The sequence below is a fragment of the Platalea leucorodia genome, assembly GCF_965183815.1.
Source record: "Platalea leucorodia genome assembly, chromosome: 5".
Lineage (NCBI taxonomy): Eukaryota > Metazoa > Chordata > Aves > Pelecaniformes > Threskiornithidae > Platalea > Platalea leucorodia.
Genome location: NC_138827.1, coordinates 76,139,724 through 76,157,209, shown reverse-complemented (window position 1 = coordinate 76,157,209; position 17,486 = coordinate 76,139,724). Strand labels below are relative to the sequence as shown.

The window sequence follows — 17,486 nt, the reverse complement described above, 5'->3', positions numbered from 1 at the left end:
TCAGTTGATATGTTATACTTAATTATGCTTAAAGAAGCTTATCAGAATATGAAACTAAAAATGTTGTTCTCTTTGATATTTATCTTATAAGCCATGCTTTTCTAATTTAAATTACTTTGGTTTTAGCACAACTCGTTTTTTGGGATGATTTTACCAATAGGGAGCCAAGCTAGATTGTTTGGCATTTTGGAGATCTAGCAGTTACCTACATTACAGTACCAAGGGAAGAAGAAATATGAAAAAAAGTATTTGTCTAGATACTCAAAGAAGTTGTGACATTTTCCCCTAAAGGTTACTTGAAAGCAATAACAGCTCTGAAAGAAGTTGAGAAAAAGAAACCTAGGAGGAATGTTTAGTGCATAAACAAGCAGCACTTTATTGATTCATTACAATCATTACCTAAGGTAATGCAAAGTGAACAATTAAGAAATGCTTCATACTACCATAGATGATCCTCAGTTAGAAGTAGTGATTCAGACACTAAGCCTGATAAGTTGATGCAGATGCAATATATTCTCCAGATAAAAAAAAAAAAAAAAAAAATACCTTAATCTCCTTAAGTTCTCTTAGAGATCTACACAACTCATCAATAGAATTAATGATTTCTTTGTACTTTAATATGGCTTTTTCAACATACTTCTGTCCTTCTTCAATACCTACAAATAAAACAACATGAAAGTAGAACAGAATGCCTCAAACAAATGTGTAACAATCAACATACTTTGTAATCCCAATATACTACAATAATTACATTTTCTGTGTTTTGTTTTGCTGAAGGAGTTCTGTGATTTGCAGCAAAGTGCTTTCCTACCTCTTACTAGCTTATTTGAGATAGGCCCTCATAGTCACTGCAGGTCTTCTGCTGGGCTTCTCCCTGAACAAAATTACATCTGTCTGGTTAGTGATACTGCTTTAAAAGATGCTGACCTTGTGAAGTGTCTCCTAAGCTAGTTGCCTTATTATGCAGCTAGGAGGCACTTAGATCCCTGTTATAAAAAAATACAAAACAGAGATGGGATGGAGAAGCTTTTTGCCATGTAATGACTTAAAAAAAACACAAAGCAGCTTCTTTCTCCCAGTGTTCTTAATCAGCTGGTGTTAAGAATCCATTCCATCAGCTCCTTTTCTACAGATAGGAATGTTTAAAACATTGAGAAGGGTTTAAAAAAAAAAAAAAAAAAAAGAGAGAGAGAAAGGAAAAGCGATCTGTGCTCTCTAAACACTCTTTTCAACAGTAAATTAGAGGAATTTAGAAGCACGGTTTGACTGTTTTTTGTTGAATTTTTTTCAGATTTACTACTTGAACTGATAGGCTACACAGTATTCTTACACATTTGGATGGTCACTTTATCTTTGGATAAAATAACTTCAACAAGTATATAAACATTACGAGTGGGAGAAAAAAAAAGGCAAAACCTGAAGTTTGTTGACCTTCATTCTTTTTGGTCAAAAACGTTCCAAATCAATACAATTGCAAATACAGTATTTACATAACAGTCTACATTTTTTGCTAATAAAATACTTGAAGTTGACAATCAAATACCGCTAGTTATTCACAGTGTTAACACAAAAATTTCACGCAGCACTGAGGTATATCATTGTGATGTACCTTCACTTCAAAGACTTGCCTGTTATGAGATAGCATAAGCCATGAAGTCTTAATTCCAAGCTCATAAATACTACAAGGACATTCACACTTTGATTTCAAGGTGAACTCAGGCTGTATACAGAAAACCAAGTAACTACCAGACTGCTGAGCACTTTCATATTTTTATTTTTTAAATATTTGTTCTGAAAGCCTTCACCTCTTCCCTTCAATACTTTAAAATAACATTTGTTTTTTAAACTTCATGGGATTTTCTTCTTAAATGAACAAATCAGGAATCTGCTTCCTCCTGTCCTAAGTTATTGTATTTTTTCCCCTACAGTACATTACCAGACAGCTCCTCACCATATAACCGTTTAGCGGTGTCTATAATCTGCTGAATTTTTTCTTCTTGTTGAGGCACTGTAGGCTCAATAAACTTATTGAATTGCTTGTAGAGAGTCTCTATTGCTTCCTTTGTTTTGCATTCTGCAGAATACTTGCCAACTCTAACGACTGTTGCACTCACATCTTCAAACCAAAATTGACACTGAGGGATAAAAACAATGCATTATAATGAATTATTATCAGCAGTTCAAGCTTTTGTAGAATAGACTAGACTATTCTTAGACTTTCCATAATCAGTGGCATACAGTACATCTTAAATTTTCCAATTTTAATTTTACCTGAAAAACATTTGTTCATTATCAATGCTGTGTCAAATATTAATAGCTGTTAAATTTTCTTTAAACACTAGATCCACGCTCATCTTACAAGCATGGTGAGGCTATTAGTTAGTGGTTCTGCAAACATATGTTTTATTTCTGAGTTCTTTCCACCTTTTATATCAACTGACTAATCTCACAAACTTCATTTCATGGCCACAGTTATACCTCTGTAAGGGCAGCAAGGTTGCTTAGATTTAGTCTACTAGCAAACAGGGTTTTGGTCTCAGCAACCATTAAAGTTGCTAGGAATCTTTCTACCTACAAGAATGGGCATTAGAACATAGCCTTAATAAACACATTTGGTTAACAATACTCAGAGGAGGACAGAATCTGATATTCACTTAGTATCATCTGTATTGCATCATTACAGCAAACAGCTAATAATCACCACTTTTAACTGCCAAAGTCAGTATTTAAGACTGTACCTATTCACTGAAAGAAAACTGTTGGGTAAAAGGTGATATTTCACACTGAGTAAAAAAAGAAATCTTAAATTTTAGCTCTAGGAAATAATTTATTTCCCTCAGAGTGAGGAGGGAGTTAAAAAATGTAAATGCACAACAAATGGTAACAAATTGCTTTGCTAACGATATATGAAATGACACATTGATGAGATCACTGGACACTGAAAACATCTTTTAAACAAAACTTTAGTGTTGTGATCCATCATTAAGGGAATTTATTTGTCATGCATTTAGATCACTTTGGAGATTTGAACAATGATATTTCTAAAAATAAACAACGATGACAGGAATGTGCTTGCCTCACAGCAGATGCACCAACACAATGTGGCAAGAGGGAAAATACTGTTACAAACTTTTTTTTCCTTTTTAAAAAGGCAATGCACGAGGCAGTCCTCAGACACATTAAAATAATAAAAAAGTTACAGAAGTCTCCAAAAAGACTTAGACTGCAGTTCAGGAAAAAAAAAAAAAAAACATACATATTCTTAACAACTAATTCTATTTAAAAAACTTATACACAGCTTTTAAGGAACTGAATATTTTACATTTCAGTTCCACAATTGCATACCACACAGACAGCTCTTCCTGACAACTAACGAAGTGGGTATTGTGATAACCTGGCTCTTGTGGTTTGACTGCTATCAAAGAGGGCCTTGTAGCACTTTCTGTGTTGCTTCAGAATATACTTAGAGAAAATGAGTTCATAAGTATGATCATAGATATGCTGAATCACTATGAAAGTCATATGGAGGTGGAGACCCCAGTTGTATGCATAGCAGTGTAAGAATATGGTCACGTTCCATGTTTTTTTCCCCCTCTCTCCACAAAGTTACAAAGAAAAAAACAGAAGAAAATACAGATTTTTACCAATCTACTCTTTTGGAAGCCACAGATTTTGCCTGAAGTAGTTATAAGCACTTTTATCTATCCCAGTCCTGGATCATTACTACAGTCACAGTGGGGATCTCAGATTTACTAGTACCTCTTCCATCATCTGTTGCAGATGCTCCACAAGATCCAGATTTTGCTTGTAATCCTCCACAACTCTGCTAAAGTCATTCAGCTGTTTTTGTAAGTCACTGATTGACCCCGAGAGTACTCTAACTTTAGCATTTGGTTTATTTGCTACAGAGCCAATGACTTTCTTCTCTAAATTATCCATCTTCTTTTTAAGAATCTGTTTAAAAGATGTAGCAATGTTAAATACTGCAACAAAAATGTTTCTATTTTTAGAAATAAAAAGGAAACAACATGGGAAAAACCATGTAAACCTATTTCTTCTCCTGTGTTTTAAAAATTACAAGTACCAGCTGCTTTTTCAAAAATCAAAGGAAACTGGAGGGCCTCTACAATGCTGATTAAAATCAATGTAAATTATATTTATTAAAGGTAGAATTGAGTTACATCTTTCAGTTTAAAAATAAAAAAACATCTGTAGTCATAAAACATAGGCCCTTGAACAAAATAACTTTCTTTGACTCTGGAAAGGAAAAAATACTACTAAACCTTTGGAGTCTTTGACCAAATACAAGTCAATTTAAGCATCACAGTTGTTTATGACCTAGAATATTAACATATTGCTTAAGAATCTGATGTAAGCAACATCAGTGACAATCTAGCATAATCCCAAAGACCAAGGGGAACAAGTGTTCATACTAGTACTTTATGATGTCTGGTATAAACATGACCTTTAAGTTTTAGGATAAGATGGTATACATATATACATGTATATATTTTATATCCTGTGAACACTGGTCTTGCCAGTTGATCAAGAATTCGTTGTGCTAGCTGTTTTACAAGTGATGCAAAAAGACACATCCCTGATTTTTAATTGGAAAGGAAGAGATTAGTTTAAAATAGGAAAGTATTTCATGAACTGTCCACATGTACACTTGTAAGAATATACACTGGTAACAAGACTGTTGCCACTAGGTCAAAGGAGGTAATTATTCCCTTCTACGTAGCACCAGTGAGGCTACATCGGGAGCCCTGTGTCCACTTCAGGCTCCACAACACGAGAAACACCTGGACATACTGGAGCAAATCCGGCAAGGGGCCACAAAGATGACTGAGTGACTGAGCATGTGTAATACAAGGACAGAGAGCTAGGATTTTTTAGCCTGGAGAAGAAAAGGCTCAAGGTGGATCTTATCAATGTGTATAAAAACATGATGGGAGGGAGTAAAGAAAACAGAGCCAGACTCATCTCAGTGGTGTCTAGTGAAAAGACAGGAGGCAACAGACACAAACTGAAGTACAGAAAATCCTGTTTAAGCAATAAAAAAACCAACTAACTACTTTTTTTACTTTGAGGGTGGAACAGCTTGTCCACAGAGGTTGTGGAGTCTCTATCCCTGGAGATATTCAAAACCCAACTGGACATGACATAGAGCAAGCTTTTGTAGTTGACCGTGCTCTGAGGAATGAATTTCGATTAGATGATCTCCAGAGGTTCCTTCCAACCTCAATGATTCTGTGATTTGAATTTGCATTTGTGGATGAAATTACCAGGAAAGGAAGAAAAAAGATTGTAAAAGGAATAGTGAATGACAACAAAAGAAATAGCAAAAATAGAATCATAGAAGCTACTGAAAATTTCAAGTAAAAAGGTTGTGAAGGAAGAAACTGGCAGGGCAAATGAAACAAAAAAAAGTGCTAGTTTTGATTGGCAAGTAAAAAGGTCATTGGAATGCTTTGGAATAAGAGTTTCTGGTGAATGCAAAGAATGGGTCAGGCTAGCAGGGTTCTAAGGTGTAAATGAGCATGATCAACTCCAGGCAATGGATGCAAAAAAGGGTTCTGAACACTTACATAGTGAAATGAGAAAGATAAGAAAGTAGCTGAGTGCAAGAGGGAATACGTGTGCATTTATTGTTGATTTCTTGATTTTGATGGGGTATTATTTGTTTTATTTTATTTTTTTTAAGGAGAAGGAAGAGTAGGTCACATATTGTAAAGGAACAGAGGCAAGAAGAATAAAAGATTAAATAGAAAAACAATGGAGAATAAAAGGAGTGAACAGAGAGAAGTCAGGAATTGAGATAACATCATTTCACTGAAGGAAATGGAAGAATAAAAGGAATAGAACAATGAAAAGAGAACAATGAAACAGAACAGTGACTGAGACAGGGGAAGGATATAAAGCTGAGTAACAGGGAAGCTCACAATATATTTTACATCTCTTCTGATCTGCTTGGCACAGGCCACAGCAATCCAACCAGTGAAGCCTTCACAAAGAATAAAATTTCTAATATTACCTGTATTTTCTCTGCATATGTATCAACTTGCTGAATCTGTATTTTAAGTACTTTCAAATTTCGAGCTTTTTCAGTTTTCTTCGTATAGTTAAACTTCAAATTGTTGAATTTCTTTTTGAGATCCTTAAATGATTCTCTGAGCTGAAACAGAGTAAGCATATTTGTTAGTAAAAAAGAAACCAGCACACTTCAATTTAGGTTTTTTCAAGAGCTGTTTAAAAGACCATAATCTGAACACTGAAAATTTAATACAGAAATTAATAATACTATGCCATCTAATAAAGCATTCTTATTTCCTCAGAATTTCTTTCCAGTAGTGGAAATTCATAATCTTACTAAATCAACATTTTTGCATTCTGAATGCTGAGTATTGTTTCCAGAATGGCTGGGGAAAAAAAAAGGTTTGGGGCAAAGGATGAGATCCTTGCTCAGGCTATCTATGAAAAAATCCTGTCGGAGAGTTTTCATTGATTTTTACTAGAGGCAGATGTCCTTCACATACTCTAGTCCATTTGTGGAAATGGTAGCCATGTAAATGTATACCCATGCTTAGTTTCCAGAAAAACATAGTTTTACTGGCTTGGACAAATAGGTTTGTATTTATTCATAGTACTTTTCTCCTACAATACAACATTTACTTTATGTCAGGTTGGGGGTTTTTTGTTGGCTTTTTTCCCCCCCTCTTTTTTCAGAAGCCCTGCTTCTGAAAGGAAGTTACACAGGGGCTTAATTTTATACACCATGCTAGTCCAAACATCTTAGTACAATTATTCACAGCATACAAAGATGAATCCAGCTCTTTGGAGGATCAAGATGTAGACTATATGAGCACCTGCCTTTCAAATAACTATTCTATGAGTCTGGTAGCAGAGAGATTCTGCCTAACAGATACCCAAAGAAAGCCTTGCCTAACTGCAGCTAGATAGATTTGGTACTATGTGAGAGTATTATTACCAGTTCGCACCGAGTTGGTGCAGCAAGCTTAACATTAGGGAAAATTATTATTATAATAATATAAATTAAGATGAACTAGTAGCTCTGATTACGAAGCATCTGTGTCTTTCAAGACTTTTCAGATGGGCTTATATCAGGTGAGATAATATTAAATTTAGTTATATTAAATTTGCTGTAAAACTCTTTTGTTACTTAGACAGAATGTAGCTACATTTTCTTTAATCTACGAAATATTTTAAAAATCCAGGATGATAAGAATGACACTGATGAAGCTCTAGGAAGTTACACTTTCATTTACACACATATGGATCCGATGCATTGCTAATTTACACGAATGAGTTTAATACACATTAAAAAGAAGAGTCATATATAATCAACATAATTTAAAAAAGTGTTCATTGACTATGGGAACTAGTTATAAGACAGGGTTGTTATATTCTTTATCTTTTTTTTTTTTCCAATGCCAGTTACCTGTTTGCTTTAATGTCCTCTCACAAGTGTGCCTTTAATAAACCACGTCATTCTTTGCATTAGAAAATGCTATATAAATAAGCATATCAAACATACTCAGCTAAATTATCTTTAAAGGACTATGAATTTTTTAAGCATAAAATTTGATTTTGTCAATATTTTTTCCTCTGAAAGCTATGTCATATTCAATTTTAATGACAACTGCAAAGAATCCTTTTAGATATCAGAAATAGTGTGGCCAGCAGGACTAGGGAAGTGATCGTCTCCCTGCACTCTGCACTGGTGAGACTGAACCTTGAATACTGGGTTCAGTTTTGGGCCCCTCGCTACAAGAAAGACATTGAGGTGCTGGAGCGTGTCCAAAGAAAGGCAACAAAGCTGGTGAAGAGTCTAGAGCACATGTCTTATGAGGAGAAGCTGAGGGAGCTGGGGTTGTTTAGCCTGGAGGAAAGAAGGCTCAGGGGAGACCTTATGGCTCTTTACAACTACCTGAAAGGAGGCTGCAGTGAGGTGGGGGTCAGTCTCTTCTCCCAAGTAACAAGTGATAGGACTAGAGGAAATGACCTCAGGTTGTACCAAGAAGGTTTAGATTGGATACTAGGAAAAAGTTCTTCACCACAAGAGTTGTCAGGCACTGGAACAGGCTGCCCAGGGAAGTGGTTGAGTCCCCATCCCCAAAGGTATTTGAGAGATGGGTAGACGTGGTGCTTAGGGACATGGTTTAGTGGTGGACTTGGTAGTGCTAGGTTAACAGTTGGACTCGATGATCTTAAAGGTCTTTTCCAACCTAAATGATTCTATGATATTAGAGTTACTTTTGAAGCAACAGATAAAAGAACCAGTCAAGTAAAAAACCTGCTTAAAATATGCTTCTAGTACCTTATAAAAGGTACTATTTTAATTACATTGCAATTCCATGAACACATTTTCAAATTATTTATAATTAATTAATAAAATTTGAAATGGAAGTATATAAAAACAACAGAATTTTTTTTTTTTTTTTTTGAGAATTTCACATCCTTTGGGTTGACAATCTTTTGCTTTTAGGAGAATGTAGAATAATTTAGGTAAAATTATGTTTATCTAAGGGAACCGATATAAAAGATATGCAGCAGTTCTAATGCTTTAGGGTCTCTTCCTCCAGACACACAAATGAAAAGAACGTAACTTACTTGATTAGTATTAACAAGATCAGGTCACATCCACAATTTGATATTTAGTTAATATATTTGGGGCTTTTTTTATATTAAAAAGTCCTACAGACATTCCCCCTGCCCCCTTCCCCGCAGGAGTAATGAATGCTCATTTTGCAGCTACTGTTATTGGAACAGCTAGCAATCAATCACTATTATTATTATTACATAGTAATGTTAATCCATCAAGGGATATATTTTTCATTTTCATTTCATCTAGTGGGATATTGCCACATTATTTCAGCAGTGAATAGAGAGATGGTGTTCACTCATTGTAATGGAAAGGAAGGGAATTCTATCACCAGCACTGTGATCTCCAATTAGTTTAAGCTGTTTATCCCACCTAAGTACACAGAATAATAAAATCTATCTAAAAGCCCTCTGTTAATAAAAGCATTTCTGCAGAACAATATTTTGTATTCAGAACACAAGAGCCTTATTTGCTGGCTTAATTTTGAGGAAAAGAAGAGATGAGCAAGAGTTTATTTTAGTTTATTTCACTGGCTTATGCACATACATAGGTTAGTGATCATTTATAAGGCCAGAGGCTCTCCTCATAGCAGTATGTGAAATTAGATCGCCTTGTTTCAGATATGATGGCTCATGTGTCAAAGGTCTGCAGCTGCTGTCACTCTTCTCTTTTAGCCTCAGTGGAAAAACCAGATTCAGCTCAGACTTGTACATCACCCCCTCAGAGTACATGTACACAACTCCTGTTATCATCAGCAATTGTACCAAGCATGATATATGGCTACCAATTTTTAGAAATCTAAACGTATCTCAATTTTCCACTATTTTCTGCAAAATTAAATGAGAAATACTAAAGGAACTACACACCATAATATGCTTCAGTGACTTCAGCCCACAAGTTTAATGGAACTTTGTAACTTGTCCATTGTGTCATAGTCATTAGTCAGGCAGCTGTTCCTAACTATAGTTGGCCTGTCATGAGTTGAGAATGATAGTGGAGGAGAGGGGTTTAGGTGCCAATTGCTCTGATTTATCACACAACTATGAAATAAATGGAAAAAGCAAGTTATAAAGCCACTTTAAACATGGTTTTGTTAACAGTACAGTTCCAGTAAAATGCTTTGATTCCTGTGTTAGCCACTCTAGGAGGTACTTCAGTGTTGTTAGCCACTTACCCTTCCCTTTTTATTCACACATAAAACTTTTACTAACACTAATAATCAAAATAGCCCATGAAAACAGGTTGCTGAAAACATGGCAAAGATGAAAGAAAGGACAGAAGCAAAGCCAGCCAGAAAATGGGAAGAAAGAAAAGGTGCTGTTCAAGTAATTAATAATTTCTTTAATTCTGGGACCACAATCAAAATAAATTACAAGGTAAGAAACGTGCTAAGAAGTATCAGTTCCTACTGACTTGTGACAGAGATAGCTCATTACCCTCCATGGTTAAAATTCACATTTTCAGTACCTTTCCATAAGTGTATAAATAATGATATGATGAAGAGGAAAGAAGAGATGACTGGGGAGAGCTGAGAACCTACTTCAGGATGTCAATCTTCTGTCGCAAATTTTGTGCAGACATGCATAAATGTTATTTTTAAAATGATCACCTAAAGAAAAGGCTTTTTCATTGCAAAAGTTATCTTATGTAAAGAACTGTGCCACTTCTCATCCCATGAACAGATTCAGTGTAGTATTAAGCTACAGTTACCTGAGGTTTGACTCAGCTCTATTGTAAATGGTTGCAGTGCAATGCAGTGAAGTTTTGGCTCTTCAGAGGCTGCTACCCAAGCTAGTTAGTGAAGCAGGAAGCCCAAACTGGCAAATACAGATCTCAAAGTTAGTACGAGCTTTTCTTATACCTTTCAAAGATGTAGAGGGCATAAATCCTTTTTTTGGCCTTTGCAAATTCTCTTTAAATTAGAGAAGGCACACAAAAGGCATGCATTTTACTCTTCTGTCCTCCAAGACTGTTTCAAAACTCATGCTATGTATCCTTGGCTATAAATTTAAGCATGTGTTTCCTTGCTTCTTATAGAAGCACTAAGATGTTACAAACACAGGGAGCTAGCCAAGTCCACTAAGTATGATATTTTCAAACACCAGTGAGTCCTAATCACCAAAGCCCTCACTCACGTACTTTATTTACACACTTAAATTCACCATATTAAATGTAAATTAATTTAACTATTTACAGCCAAACTCCAAATATTTTCAGTCAACTTTAAAGTTTGCTCTGTACACTGGTAAATCACAACTAAATTATCTGTTTGGCTGTTTACTATGTGACAGCTATGAACAGCTGCCTCTTGCTGCTGGCACATGAAATATTTATTTGCTTAGACATAGTAGATGGTAAAGAAATTGTTATTTCAAACAGGTCTGCTAGATACTAGCAATAGTGAGACTAATTTCTGATGTTAAAATTAACAGAATTTAAAATACTGAAGTGAATACTCATAACTAATATTCTTGAAGTAGTTCAGTGTCTGGTTTCTTGATCCCTAAACAGAATTAGTTGTAAATACTTAATGAAAACAATGAAGAAAAATGGCAGTGGATTAATGCATATACAGGTACGTTAGTCAAGTATTTGTTTAGGAAATAACCTCTAGTAGAAAAGGAATCAAAAGAAAAAGGTATCCACACACCAGATTAGTACATTTCAGTTAGTTTATATTCAAGATTCAATTAGGTCTGGGGATGACAGGTTTTAACTTAACCAGCCAACAAGGCTTTCCCAACTTAAAATGAAAAGAAAAAAAAAAAAAAATCAATTAATGCTACAATTGAAAGTATGTTATGCAGTTATTTTGCAGAGGGTGTCCATTAACTATGAGAAGTTAAACCATTACATTTTGCAATATAGGGCATGTGGTGAGTAACATGTGTCACTGACACGCTTTTCATTTAAATTTGAGAGACAGAAGATTGTTTTTTTCCTCTACTTCCTGCTCTCACTGGAAGTCTAAAAAGTAATAAAAGTAGAAAAATAATTCTTAGAAAGGAGTTACATTCTCCTGCCCTCATTAAATAATCCCGGAATCAAAGGACAGAAATAAGAGATTCATTTCGTCTAAGAGTGTGTCTGAACATGGCCAGCCTTACATACAGGCTGCTCAGTGAACAGTTCCTTTTATTCAGAAAATTTGAGGGATTTTCTGTAAAAACCTAGAATACTTTAAGTTCAAATCTCAAATATTCTGATTCTGCCATGCCACTGCAAAGCATAATGGGACTTCTTGTTTAGGTACTTCATGCTTTCATTCTCTTCTACAACATGGTTCTCTCTGCCAGAGTGCTCCTCCTATACCACCTGCTGTTCCGATTGCCTCCTACCATAGGCCAAGAAGTTACATCACAGGAGACTGATGCACAGAAGATCAGAGTGTGGAACACAGTCAGCTTATAACCGACAATGGACTAGAACTGTAATTGAGATTCCACAAAACCTTTTTTTGATGCACATGCTCTTTCAATTTCAAAATACCTTTTTGTGAAAATGGACACTTTTCACAAATACAGAAAAAAGAAAAGAAAATCCAAAAAATAATTTTCTCATTGAAAATAGTTGCGACAGAAATCTTAGTCACCTCTACTTTGGTGATTTCAAGAAAATACAGTCTGTCTTTATTCAGGTGTGGATTTACTTAGCGAAAGATAAAATAAGAAAATATAACTTTCAGTGTCCTGTGTTTCCACTACCTATGCTTCATACTATGGGGAACATTAGTGTGAAATCCTTCCAGGTAAGAATCCAGTTTCTGTACTTCATGGATGCACAGAAGTGAAATCTACAGAATGTCAAGTGTAGAGGCCATCAGCCTCTTATTTTAATGGATCACTCTGAGAAAATTAATTCTATGAAATGTTTTTCCTAAATTAATTTTTGCTGAGACATCTGTCCAATACAACTTGCTAAGTTGTGAATGGATTTGTATTTGGCCTACTAAGATGCTGAATTAACAATCATATTAGCTAAGTAATTTTTCCTAACCTAATTTCCACAATACTAAATTCTAATATCTTGTGCCAAAGAACATTTCCATTTCTTCTAGCAATTTTTAAGTATCATATCTTGGGTTTCTGAAAAAATGTTAAGTACTAAATTATTCTGAACTTTTCATTAAAAGACTGAAAGTTCTTTCTAATAGCCTTACAACTGCATTAGATGTAAATTCTATTTTTGTTTGAAACTTAAGCTTCATAAGAAAGAAATCTGAAGACTCATGTATTTCAGATGAAGCTGACAGAGCTGAAAGCCGAAAAAACCATAGCTGTTCTATTTCCAGTCCTCTTGGTACAGTGAAAGCGCTTTATTGCCAGCCTAACCAGTTGATATAATCCTGAACTTCAGAGGTATGGATCATAGATTGTTGCTGCTGCTTGGATCAAAGGTTGCTGGTAAGATGAAAACCTACTTTTCTGTATATGTATGAAGCATCTAGCAGAACGGTAAACAGTAACATATATTACAGAACACAACAGCCTTTTTAACAGTCATTTAATGTGTTGGGATTTATCTCATTTACCTCATTTATCTCCTCTTGAGCGGTGTAATGTTGGAAATGCTGTGACAGTTCTTCCTCATATTTATCGGCTTTGGAGCTCCAGTTAATGCTATCACACTCAAATCTAGCAAGTTCTTGCTTCAGATTCTTTACAGAAACATTCAAGCAATTCTAAACAGGGAATAGACAACAAAACTTATGAAACTCAGGAAATGTATTAATTTAACCAATCTAAAATTAAAATCATTTTGAGGTAGAACATGCATAGTCAGTCACAATGGGCTAGAGTAAACTATTAAACCTTCACTGTAATGAGAGCAAGTACATAGCAGTTTCAATCACTAGTGGTCTGAGGAGTAGTTTTGGGTCAAAGTCATGACTCATACATGGTGTCTTCTCTGAGCAAAGAGGAAGTGGCTTACTCTAGTACTTTACCACCTGGAGATTAGCTCCTTTCTGCTGTCGATCAATTTATGGAGTCTGAACAGCAGACTGGCAATGTGCACAATCTAGGCAGGTCATAAGGGAATGTCTTGCTTTCTCCCTAATAAATGAATACAGGGCAATGACAATCCTGCCCTGAATAAATAACTCCTCTCTAATATGATATCCATTTTGCCGTGCAAATCAATCTGGGCTCTACTAATAAGCTAACACTGTTGTTATATTTCCTTTTTGTTCTTTTGTTATCCTTTGTTTATAGGAGAATAAATATGCAAAGCAACATTTACAAAGTAACCGGAATCTAATATATAGATGTGGCATTCAAGAAATCACCAACAGGGCCTTGAACGGCACAAAGAATACTAGAGAACAGAAAGTCATGCTTTTTTTTTCTCCAAGCATTGATATTTTAAGATTAATTTGCTCCCTATTTCAAATTTATTTCAATGTTTTCCAGAGTAAGATCTGTTCACAGACCATTAAAAAATTAAAGCAAGATTTCAAAGAAATTAATTTTCCTTTTCTCTTGGCAAAATGTGAGCAACTATTGAAGAATAAGTTTCATTATTCCTGGATGTTTCATTTGATGGCTGTATATCAGCAAACTCTAGAAGTAGAAATCTAAAAATGATCAACTGTTTTACATTGTATGTTTTGCTTTCTTTTAAAAGGATCTTAAAGCTCTGTGTTTATTTTTCTCAGAGTATTAATACATTTTTGTACATGTGAAAGTCAGTCAGATACCTCCAATAATAATCTCTCCTATTTATCCTTGATTTCACAAATCATTCTAATTCTACTCACAGGTTGCTGCACTGCAGACAAAATATCCACTCCCTGGGTAATAAGCAGTTTATATAGACGTCTGATATGTGCATGTTTCTCCTGAGCATTCACAAGGTAGGCTTTAGCATGATGCACATTTTCAGGGTCCTCACATATTTCAGGAATATCCAGTTCTCCTGATTTTGATAGACATTCCAGCTGGAATATATTAAAATAAAAATCAATGTGTGTTTAAAATAATGTGAAAAGCTTACAATTCCTTGCTTACCCATAATGTGTTACCCTAAACTTTGTTCACATGGGTTTAAGTAATTAAATGTGGGTTCAGGTCTGAATTTTAAATTCCCCAAATTTCATGCAGTTTTAGATCCAAAATTTTAGTTCTGATCACTGAGTGCGTTAATGCTGTTTGAAAAACAAAAAACAAACAAACAAACAAAAAAACCAAACCAAAACAAAAAAAACACAAACAAAACCAACAGGCTACAAAAACAAAGAGAGTTTAACTGCAATGGAAAGAAGGTGTATTTTAAAAGATTATACTCACTTCTTTCTTAATGTGATGGAATTTGACTGTCTTGTTGAAAATATCATCGTATTCTGTCATTATGTCCTTTACTGTCTGATGGAGATGAATAAGCTCACTTATTCTCTCAGAATTCTCTTTCACAGGAAATCCTTTCTGGCTTGGCAATTCTAATAATTTTATCAGGTACTCAAGCTCAGCATTCAGTTGCTAGCAAAAAACCAGAAGTTACTCAAATCACACAAATATATTTGCAAGTTTTCCCTCACATTTGATGAAATAACAACCTAACAATGGTAAACTGCCTTGAGGAAAAATCAATGCCATGCTCTTTAAAACACTCTCCACATACTTTTTGCTAGGCATGAATCTCAGCTATCACCCAGAAACCGCCTTGGATCAAAACAAGCCAAACTGGCTTGTAGGGGAATAATAGACTGAATTGCTAAAACTCAGAGACAGTATTCAGAGGAGACAGGAAGATCAGTATGACATACCTCAGCTTCTGACCAGCTCTAACTCAAAAGCATGAAGCTGGTACTCTCCTTGTACTTCCACCACCCCAATGTTTGTGTGTCACTTTAATACACAGCTAACACCGCACAAAACATTCTCTGGACACTGAAGGTAAAATGTCTTCTCCCTTATATACACACACAAACCCTTCCTTCTGGAAAAGCAATGTAAAACACAAAACACTGTGACCCCAGACACTTTATCTGGGGTCAATGTGAATATGAATCTTTACTGTACCAAAAAGAGCTTTTGATCCACCGTGCACTTCACTAGTGTGGTTTCTCACCTGGTACTGTGGTTTCATTTGGTTAAGCTTTTTTTGTAGTTCCAAAACAATAAAAAGGTCACTTCCAAGGTCAACTGTTGCTGAAAGCTGGAGTGCCTCTTGAAGAATCTCTAATCCATGGGTAGTCTAAAAGATAAACATTTCAGTGTTTCTATCTGTAGTAAATAAAAAAATATTTAAACACAAATCTAAATTTGTAACAAGAACCTTCCCCAAACCAGACACCCAAATGCTGTCAGTAAATTTCATTAAGAGATTACTAGTTTAAAAACAAAAAACAAACAAGAGAGAGATTCTGAAGTTGACTAATTTATTTATTTTTTTAAACTATAAACCTCTCTGTCTCAAACCCTCTGACTGACAAGGGTGATTAGAAATCTTTAAGACTGTGCAAAAACAATTCAGACACTGAGATTGGAGGACCCATACACACACTATTTTCTGTGATAACAGATGTCGCGGTTTAGTGATAAGTTGCATGTGATAAACAGCAGCTACAAACCTCTGGTTCTACTACTTAGCCTAGCTAGTGTTGCTTTTAAGGAACACTGCATACTGCCCCTGTGCCAAGGAGGTTTCAATCCTCTTTCCTTTTGAACATGGTTGGTCTTGAGTGTAGTAACTACTAGGACACAGTTTAGTTTAGTAACTATTAAGTCACAACAAAATCGTGCTTTTAAAAAAAAACAAAACAACAAAGAAAAAACTAAAGTACTGCTGATATAGTATATGGACTTGATTAAAACTTAAAATCTGAACTGGGGACTTGGACTTGTATGGTTTGAATAAGGACAAAAATGATCAAAAACATTTCGTGCTTCTTCATGATTATCTGAATGGCAGAATAGACCATGGAGAAGTATCTTACTGACCATGTCTATTTTTTAAATGATACCTCTAATAGTTGATGAGAGAGTCACAGAAAAACTAGTAACAATCTAGAAACGTTTGCCACAGTTGCTTTCTTCCTAGTTATTTTACTTACAATTTTTAGTTGCTCTGTAAATATCCGGCACTGTTGCTTGATGGGTTTTACTTGAGTCATTTTAAAATTCCAGATTGCCCAAAGATTGATCAGCATTTTCTTTTCTTTACTCAGATTAACAATGATATCTTCTGTTACTCGTACAGATTTTTCTACTTTTAATATTAAACTCTCATTTACCTGGCAAATAAACAGACAAGTTTTTTTCCACATACATTTTTATAAAATACAATTAAAACCTCATAATATTGAAGTCTCAACAAAGCTTAATAAAACCCAACTATTCTAGCGTAACTTCTTTGAAAATTTCTGGTACTCTAAGTGTCTTTAAATACATTGTTCTCTTAGAAGTAGGCATAGATCAACAGAATTTGTATACTGAGGACATGGCTAATGTTAAAGTTTAAAACCTAGGGCAGGTCAGTAATGACTGAATTATTGCCGTCTGATGGCTGTTTAAGGCTTATACAAAATAAAGTAATTTCTAAATAGACAGAACTACCAAAACCGGCCTTTTGGGGAATAGCAACTAATTGGAAAGTGAAGTAGATGAAGAAAAGACCACTCCTTTGTGCAGATAACCAAAGCACCACTGAAGCATGGGAGGGATAAAGTGTTTAGCATTTGAACATTTCGTGTTCTTTCCTCTTTTTAACAGCGCCCATAGCAGAAACATCAGAAAACTGGGTAATGCTGTTTCTGCTTTTCCCATTTCAGAATTTTTCTTTTAAGAAAAGTTGTGTTCGTAAATTACTTTTATGATCTGTATCTTCCAGATACTTAAAAGCTACAACCTAAGACTATTATGGG

The 17,486-nt window shown here is 35.0% G+C and overlaps 1 protein-coding gene across 1 annotated transcript in view; it reads right to left on the bottom strand.

Annotated features, from left to right (window-relative positions):
• CCDC141 (coiled-coil domain containing 141) overlaps positions 1–17,486 on the bottom strand; it is a gene marked incomplete at its 5' end in the record, with an annotated part of 102,122 nt that overhangs the window by 20,813 nt on the left and 63,823 nt on the right. Inside the window, 9 exons of the mRNA XM_082312438.1 lie at positions 547–656; positions 1,952–2,135; positions 3,760–3,954; positions 6,035–6,175; positions 13,155–13,304; positions 14,382–14,561; positions 14,911–15,099; positions 15,692–15,817; positions 16,677–16,856. Of these exons, the coding sequence (XP_082168564.1) occupies positions 547–656; positions 1,952–2,135; positions 3,760–3,954; positions 6,035–6,175; positions 13,155–13,304; positions 14,382–14,561; positions 14,911–15,099; positions 15,692–15,817; positions 16,677–16,856 (1,455 nt within the window). The remainder of the gene's footprint in view (positions 1–546; positions 657–1,951; positions 2,136–3,759; positions 3,955–6,034; positions 6,176–13,154; positions 13,305–14,381; positions 14,562–14,910; positions 15,100–15,691; positions 15,818–16,676; positions 16,857–17,486) is intronic.